The sequence below is a fragment of the Malania oleifera genome, chromosome 10 (assembly GCF_029873635.1).
Source record: "Malania oleifera isolate guangnan ecotype guangnan chromosome 10, ASM2987363v1, whole genome shotgun sequence".
In the NCBI taxonomy this organism is placed as follows: Eukaryota; Viridiplantae; Streptophyta; class Magnoliopsida; order Santalales; family Ximeniaceae; genus Malania; species Malania oleifera.
Window position 1 is genome coordinate 47,578,496 of NC_080426.1, and position 9,084 is coordinate 47,587,579.

Sequence of the window (9,084 nt, forward strand, 5' to 3'; positions counted from 1 at the left end):
TGATGAAGATGCATGCTGTCATATTGGGAACCACGACACTGAATGGGTGGTAGACACAGCAGCCTCCTACCATGCCACTCCTCACAAAGAATTCTTCACGATGTATAAATCTGGAGATTTTGGTACAGTAAAGATGGGGAACACTAGTTCTTCTCAGATCGTGGGAATCGGAGATGTGCAGATTGTAACCAATATTGGTTGCACCATAACATTAAAGGATGTGCGACATGTCCCAGACCTTCGGCTAAACCTTATTTCTGGGGCAGCCCTTGATAAACAGGGCTATGAAAGCTACTTCGGGAAAGGTACTTGGAAATTATCAAAAGGTAATTTGACAATAGCACGAGGACGCATTTGCTGCACATTGTACAAAACGCAGGTGAAGATTTGTACTGATGCCATCAATGCAGTGGAAGATGAAGCATCACCAAACCTATGGCACAAGAGACTCGGACACGTAGGAGAAAAAGGACTCCTTACACTGGCGAAGAAGGCATTTATAAAAATCACAAAAGGTATTGCCTTAAACCCATGTGATCACTGCTTATTTGGGAAACAGCATAGAGTTTCATTTAGTTCCTCTATGAAGAGAAGGTCAAAGCCATTGAGTTTGGTACATTCTGATGTATGCGGACCCATTGAAGTAGAATCAATCGGCGGCAATAGGTATTTTGTTACCTTTATTGACGACGCTTCAAAGAAAGTGTGGGTATATTTTCTGAAAACAAAGGACCAGGTTTTTAAATATTTCAAGGAATTTCATGCTATGGTGGAGAGGCAAACAGGGAAGAAATTGAAGTGCCTCCGGACAGACAATGGAGGCGAATATACTTCCAACGAGTTCAAAGCATACTGTACTGAACGTGGTATTAGGCATGAAAAGACGGTCCCACGTACCCCACAACATAATGGTGTAGCTGAGAGAATGAATCGGACCATTATGGAAAGAGTTAGAAGCATGCTCAGTATGGCTAAATTACCTAAGCCATTCTGGGGGGAAGCTGTTCGTGCCGCATGTTACCTTATTAACAGATCACCGTCAGCACCACTTAACTTTGGAATTCCAGAGAAAGAATGGACCAGAAGAAAAGTTTCTTACACTCATCTAAGAGTGTTTGGGTGCAAAGCTTTTGCATATATATCTAATGAGCAGAGGCAAAAGCTCGACGCGAAGTCCATTCCATGTATCTTTATTGGCTATGGAGATGGTGAATTCGGCTACAGATTATGGGATCCAGAGAGGAAGCAGGTCATCAAATCGAGAGATGTGGTTTTCCATGAAAACCAGGTGTTTGAGGACTTTGAACCACAAACAAAGTCTAACCAGCCTAGTTACGGTGCTCCTGTCATTGTAACAGATCCTACACTATCATATTCTCCCACAAACCATGGAGAATTGCAGGATGATCCTTTGGAAACAGATGTAGAAGGTGTTGAGCAGGGGGAGCAACAACCCCCTTCACCAGAAATTGCAGAATCATCACAGCAGTCAGATGATGAGGTATATCCTCCTCCAGAAGAAGCTGAGCCCAGAAGATCTGAAAGAGGTCGTATTCTGATTCCGTCGAGAAGATATCCAGAATCAGAATATCTTTTACTCACTGATGAGGGGGAGCCAGAAAGTTTCCAAGAGGTCCAATCTCATACCGACAAAGCCAAATGGATAGAAGCTATGAAAGCAGAGGTGAATTCTTTACATAAGAATCAAACGTATGAGCTGGTAAGACTTCCCAAAGGGAAGAGAGCACTAAGGAACAAATGGGTGTTCAAGCTTAAGAAAGATGGCAGTGGAAAAATTGTGACGCATAAAGCCAGATTGGTCGTCAAAGGTTTCGAACAGAAGAAAGGTGTTGACTTTGACGAGATATTTTCGCCAGTAGTGAAAATGACAACAATTCGAGTCATACTCGGATTAGTAGCCAAGATGAATCTAGAGCTTGAACAAATGGATGTGAAGACAGCCTTCTTACATGGTGACTTGGAAGAAGACATCTACATGGAGCAACCAGAAGGATTTGAAGTTCCAGGGAAAGAACATCAAGTCTGCAGGTTGAAGAAAAGTCTCTACGGTCTTAAGCAAGCACCGAGACAGTGGTATAGAAAATTTGATTCTTTCATGGTGAGTCACGGATACAAGAGGACTGCAGCAGATCAGTGTGCATATGTTCAGATATTTCCTGATGGTAATCTTGTCATCCTACTACTCTATGTTGATGATATGTTGATCATTGGTCAGGATACAAGAAAGATCAACAAGCTAAAGATGGAGTTGTCTAAATCTTTTGAAATGAAGGACTTAGGCCCAGCTCAGCAGATCCTAGGCATCAGGATCAGTCGCGACAGGAAAGCCAGAAAGCTATGGTTATCACAGGAGAAGTATATTGAACGGGTAATTAAAAAGTTCAACATGGAAAGTGCCAAGCCAGTAAATACTCCACTGGCTAATCATTTCAAGCTAAGCAAGAAGTTGTCTCACTCATCAAGGGAAGAAATGTCAATAGTCCCATACTCATCAGCAGTTGGAAGCTTGATGTACGCAATGGTATGTACGAGACCAGACATTGCCCACGCTGTAGGTGTTGTGAGCAGGTTTCTTTCAAATCCAGGGAAAGACCATTGGGAAGCTGTGAAATGGGTTCTCAAGTACTTGAAAGGTACATCGGGATTGTGCTTATGTTTCGGGGAAGCTGAACCAATCTTGGAGGGTTACACTGATGCAGACATGGCTGGTGATCTTGATGGAAGAAAGTCCACATCAGGTTTTTTGTTCACCTTTGCAGGGGGAGCTGTATCATGGCAGTCAAAATTGCAAAAGTGTGTTGCCCTATCCACAACAGAAGCAGAATATATTGCCGCAGCGGAAGCTGGGAAGGAGATGTTGTGGTTAAAGAGGTTTCTTCAAGAGTTAGGTGTCAAACAGGAAGAATACAAGGTACATTGTGATAGTCAGAGTGCACTGGACTTGAGCAAGAATTCAATGTACCATTCCCGAACAAAACACATTGACATTCGCTATCACTGGATACGCGAAGTGATGGAACAACAACTGTTGAAGTTAGTCAAAATTCATACTAAAGAAAATCCGGCAGATATGTTAACAAAGGGAGTAACCTATGAGAAGCTCCAGCTATGTAGGGATATAGCTGGGATGGATGTCAATTGAAGATTAACATATTATTCTCCTCCTATGGGTATGGAGGGGGAGAATTGATGGATCCATACCCAGTCAACAGAAGGCTGCTGCTCTCCTTCAATATCTACGGCGCCGGCTGCCCTGCTCCGTCAACATTTCCGGCTCCACCTGCTTTGCCGGAAATGTTGACATTTCCGGCCGCCCATTGTTGAATTTTTTGCTCCCGCTTGTGTGTATATATACATGTGTGTGTGGTGTTGTAAATCAGAGTGCAGAGTGTGCAGAGTGCAGTGCAGTAAGAGATAAGAGAGAGTTGAGTGAGTGCTGAGGGAATCCTCCTCCTCCTCTCTGTTTATTTTTCCCAGCAAATAATAATCCCTCGCTCCCGTGGACGTAGGCCGGAATTTGGCCGAACCACGTAACTCCTGTGTCAATTTTGTGTGTGTGCTTGTTTACTCATCTTATTCATCAATTGATTGATCGGTAAAACCCAACACCCACGAGGCACACACCTTGCACATTGCTGCTTCCCTCGAGTGTCAAGTATGTGCCTTCCACTCGCTGCATACTTGCTGTCCAAAAATCATCACACGGAATGCTTTCCCTTGCCTATCTATCTTGTGTGGATCAACAAACACTCTTCTTATAATTAATTAAAAGCATTGGAATCTGTGAAATTCTTTCCAATACGATTCAGCATCAAGGATTGCTCAACAGAACTTCAGTGGCTTTTGCAGTCAGTAGCCATAGATTTCCTGTTGCAACATAAAATGTTCTGCCACTTCGATCAGATTTTTCTATTAAGAAATAGCACTGTTAAATTGTTAGTCCTAAAGAATGCTTTAGGAAAGATTTTGAGCCGGAGCAAGAAAGAAAAAAAAAAAAATTTTGAAAGATAAATTTATTTCATGGCTTTCATCAATTGCATATACTCAATATAATTATAGAACTTTCTCATGCAATTCAACTTTTTATTATGAAACAAAAATAAATATTGTATTTCATAAATGATTTTTTCTATTTAGAATGAAATGTCAGTATTTTGCATAATTTACTGTCAATTGATGGCTAAATCAGAATTAACATAATTGATATATCTTAACTTAAGTGTAGTGCCATAGTTTTTGTCGTAAGTTTCATTCTAAGTGCTCCATGCATGATGCAAACTTAAATTGCTCTTCCTCTTCTTCTTGTTCTTGGTCTTTCAGTCCACACATCTTATATTTCTATTTGCTATTCTCTACTAGTTTGGAGTCCCCCAAGGGATTATATAGGAAGTACTGGGATAAATGGGAGAGGAAGTTGCAGGATATAATATTGGGCAATTCTGAGTATCTTAATTCTATCCAGGTTGAATATCTACTGTTTGTGCTTTCAAACTCCCAACAGTTTGGTAAAGCAACATAATTGCACAATAATTAGTTTCCTTTTCTTCCTTGAGTATACAACATCAATATCTTAAAAATTACTAGATGAAGTGATCATTTATGAAACTTACTATGCGAACTATTTCTGAAATCCTCCAACCCACATAGCGTGCAATTACTGTTTCTAGTATTGAAAAAATTTTGGTCATTGAACAAAATGTTTCTAGGTACCATTTGAATCTGCTGTAGAGCAAGTGCTGGAACAGCTGAGAACTATTACAGAGGGTAAATTCACAACCAATATTGAGAAGAAAAAGTTCGGAACTGTTGTTTTCGCGGCCATTAATCTACCCATTATAGATATCCAAAGTCTCCTCAACAATGTAAGTAGTGTACGAGAGTATCTTCGCATGCATGAGATATTGACAAAGCCCTGTTAAGTTGAAATGGAAACGGAGAAAATGGAAATAGATTAAATGGAAACGGAAAATTAAATGGCCTTGAAGAGGATGAGCTATAGATAAAAATGAGTCACGGAGGAGCAAGCTTTCATACGCTGGAATGATAATGCCCGCGTGCTAAAATAACCCATTAAATATCCCAATTACTCCCTTCCTTTCCTATCCATTCAATATAGCTATATAATGAAACAATTGTTCGTGAATGTGAATATAGTGAAGTGAGTGAGCGAGGAGTGTGAGGGTGCTGAAGGCGAGAGAGAGAGAGAGAGAGAGAAAAGTGTGAGAAGAGTTGAGTTGAGTGTATGTCTCCTCCTCTTGTTTTCTCCCAGGTTATAGTATATTCAGTGTGCTTCGTAGACGTAGGTCAGATTAGACCGAACCACATAAATTTGGTGTTCTTATTTTATGTGCTTAGTTTGTTTGTGTGTGTGATTATTGTTCCTAGATCTCTAATAAGCCCTAGGCTCCATGTGGAAGTTAGAAAGTATCGTCAAAAGAAAAAGTACGGATGCTTCCAATTTTTCATGTTTGGTTATCAATAAAAGTGAGCAAAAATAATATATATTATAAAATAAAATTCTTATTTCACACATCAAACATTTGATTTTTCTAATTTTGTTATATTAGGACAAGTTTTTATTTCTAATAGTCTAGTAAACATATCACGAGCATTGCACATGATTGTATTTAAATAATATTATGTATAATATTCTTAAAATTAGTAATAAAAAATTGATATATTCTTTAAAAAAAAAACAGTAATAAAATATTATCATAATTTAGTTTGCAAATATTTAAGTATGAGTATTCAAATTTGTAAAAAAAAAAAAGAATAATTATATTTAATTTCAAACTATAAAATATAAACACAAACATGAGATACTGACACCACCTAAAAACAGAAACAATAAAAAAATTATATATATGAGACAGGATTGCTCTAATTAAAATTATGAGAAATATTAAATTTTGATATTTGTATAACATTATAAATAAAAATTCAATAATACATATATGTTATTCTTATTAATTTTATTTTTAAAGTAATATTAAAAAATGACTTCTTCCAATGAAAATATTAATAATTAATGTATTTTCTAAATTATCATGTGCTATTAAAATCTCTACAATTGTTAATTTTTGTTTACTTAATGATCAATCGATGAGTTTTTTGAAATTTTAATAATTAAAGTTATTATTTGGGGGTATTTCTCAGCCTACAATTTTATTTCTAAAATTATGTTTTAAATTTACGACATTGTCGAGATGATATTAGACACTCTATGATAATTTTAGAAGGTGTTAGAGGAACTTACCTATTACTTTGAGATATGCCTTTATATAAGATTTATAAGATTACTATTTTATTTTTCAATCAAATAGATTTTTTTAGGTTCCAATCCTATCCTGTTTAAAATAAAAATTTTAAATGAAAATTTATCTAATTTTTCGTTAATTTAGTTTTCCTAGAAGTATTTTTGTCAAGATAATAATATTTTGTCTTCAAAATATCGTAATTTTATTATATGTATACAAAATGCTCGTTAATTTTATTTTTTTAGCAAATGAAGTTTCTTCAAGTTTAAACACTTAATTTATCCAAGTTATATTTTAAAAATATATTCTTATCTAATTTTGGTTTAAAATATAAGGAATTTTCCCACAAAATAATTTACCTATTCATAATTTAAATTTATATTTTGTTTATAATTTTAATTTTTCTATTGCCTTTCTTCTTTATCTATGAAGTTGGCTGAGAAGAACTCCAGCGTTGAAGCGTTCTTAAGAGACAAACATATGGAGAACGACATTATGAAGGCATATGTGCGACTCTTGCTCACAGGAGAAGACATGGTGTTACGGCAGTAGCCAGACATGGTCCCTTCCTCCATCAAAACGTCCCAGCGTACCTTATTGCTCTGCTCTTCTCGGGAAAAATGGCTGTTTTGGAAGTAGAGCTTGGCTCAGTTGATGGAGAGAAAATAACCTCAAAGGATCAGTGGCCTCGGGTTACTATTTGGACAGCAAGCGATGCAGCAGCTGGCTAAGGAAGCCAACACATTATCACAATTTTTTTTCGGAGGGGAAGGCAACTCGCGTCAATATCGACCCACCCATTACAATATTGGGCACCTTGGAATTTCATTAAATGTTAAGTTAGCTGTTTTAATTTTTGCTGATGTGAGTAGAAGCAGTATGGCAAAGGTTGGGAGAATTTTGCTGGGAATTATAAGTTATGTACATGGAGGAAATCGAAGATTTGTAGAGCTCATTTACAATTAAAAACTAATCAAGTACAGTAAAGATAGTGGAAGTGTATAGTTTTTAGTTTTCTCATTGGAAAGTACTGTTTTCATTTGCATATTTTGGTTTCCAACATCCCTTTGATTCTCGTTTACATGTAGTGATGAGAACCTGTCCTCATGATCAGATTAAGGTTTAAAGAGGACAGGGAAAAATAATCCGGTTGATGGAAGCCAGATGAGGGGCGTTTAAGAAAGTGGGTTTACAATTACTTCAAGTCCACCCACTAAAGAGGAAATACTTGGTCCAACCACTAGAGGGGAAACATTATCAGGTAGTGTGAACCGTAAAACACAATGTTATGTTGGTTCGCAAGATGTGTATTCCAAAGAATAGATTAGTCTATATTTACTTACAATTAATTATACAAAAAACAAAGTCGTCATTACAAGACAAATAACAAACTCAATTTTTTTATAAATACATAACAAGAAATGGATGAGGAATAATTATTTTTCAAATTTTAACACAGGAATGTACAAGGAATAACTATTCCCTCTACTCTCAAAATTCTCATTGTATTGCATCGTATTTCCAAAAATAGCTATTATGCAAACCGCACTAAAGGTAACTTAAAGAGCAGCAATGAAGGAGACCAATAAGTGGAAAATTATTCTTAGCCTGAGCATTGAACACATGCCTGGGCTGTGATGTTACAAACATCTACCATAAAACAAAATGCAATCAGCCCAAAGAATGCTCTTGCTCCACTGCTAGAGTTGATAAGATTGCCATGGCTTCACCATCGACAACAAGTTCATTTTTAAAGCACTTCGTTGAGAACTTTGTGCTAGACCACAGAACCACAGAGAGAAGTCAAAAGGTCATGAGATAAGATTTAACAAAATGGTGCCAACAATTTGAGTAGTGTGGCTTACAAGTATCTCTTCTTGTTCTCTTATATTAATTGCCTGTACCACTCCAACAACCTCATCTCCAATATAAACTGGCTGTCTGAAGTGCAAGCTTTGTGAAACATACACAGCTCCTGGCTGGACAGTACCAAGATAATTTCAGAAATTTAGACAATCTTCAACTTGCAAAAGTGTCAAAGCATGGTTCTCCAACATAGTCTAAAATCTTAATCACTCTGTTGCTGTTTAGCAGTGGAACTAGACAGTCTCCATGAAGGAAGAATAATTAGAAATGGCCAAAAAAACTTGGGGTCCAATAGGTTCACCAAAGACATGCCAAGCTTGCATCAGGTCAAATAGCTTATGTGGCTCCAGATTATTGGAGAGGGCATGGTACCCTAGGGGTATGTAGAAGCTGTCAATCATGTTCAGCTTGATTTGGTCATCAACTTTATGCATCACATTTCAAAAGTTTTTCTAACTTATAAATTAACGGAGCACCATCAAGTAACTCCAAGCCTTCCAATCACTACAACTATTTATGCAAAGACATCTCCTAGTTGATGTTTGTTGTTTGGAACATCCTTTTCCCCCTCTAACAAGTCATGCATGAAACAGTACAGATGCATACAAGCCCGACTTCTCAGAATTATACCATAATTTTCTCGCTCAGATAATAAATAAAGTGATTAAAGGGTTAAAGAGGATAACTGACTTACAAAATGAGAAGAAATAATCTGAGGAAACAGAGCACAAACAAGCATCCCATGGACAATCCGATCTTTAAATCCAGCAATTTGGGCAGTCTCACAATCGAAATGTAGAGGATTCAGGTGATGAGCCACCTTTGAATATTCAAGAATATCTTGATTTGAGTATATCCGTGTTTGCCTAAATGTATCTCCAGATTTGAGTATATGCAGTGATAAGGATGAACAGCATCTAATACATTTCATAAGCATCAT

General features: G+C 37.0%; 1 protein-coding gene and 1 pseudogene across 1 annotated transcript; one reads left to right on the plus strand and one right to left on the minus strand.

The window, feature by feature from the left end:
- The first annotated feature begins 4,285 nt into the window (after positions 1-4,285).
- Positions 4,286-6,830, plus strand: LOC131166667 (tRNA ligase 1-like). Its single transcript, XM_058125244.1, has 3 exons — positions 4,286-4,483; positions 4,728-4,883; positions 6,711-6,830. Exons 1-3 carry the CDS (start codon positions 4,286-4,288, stop codon positions 6,828-6,830), a joined length of 474 nt encoding a protein of 157 aa, XP_057981227.1.
- Positions 6,831-7,949: 1,119 nt separating this feature from the next.
- LOC131166668 (3-hydroxyacyl-[acyl-carrier-protein] dehydratase, mitochondrial-like) lies at positions 7,950-9,084 on the minus strand (annotated as a pseudogene).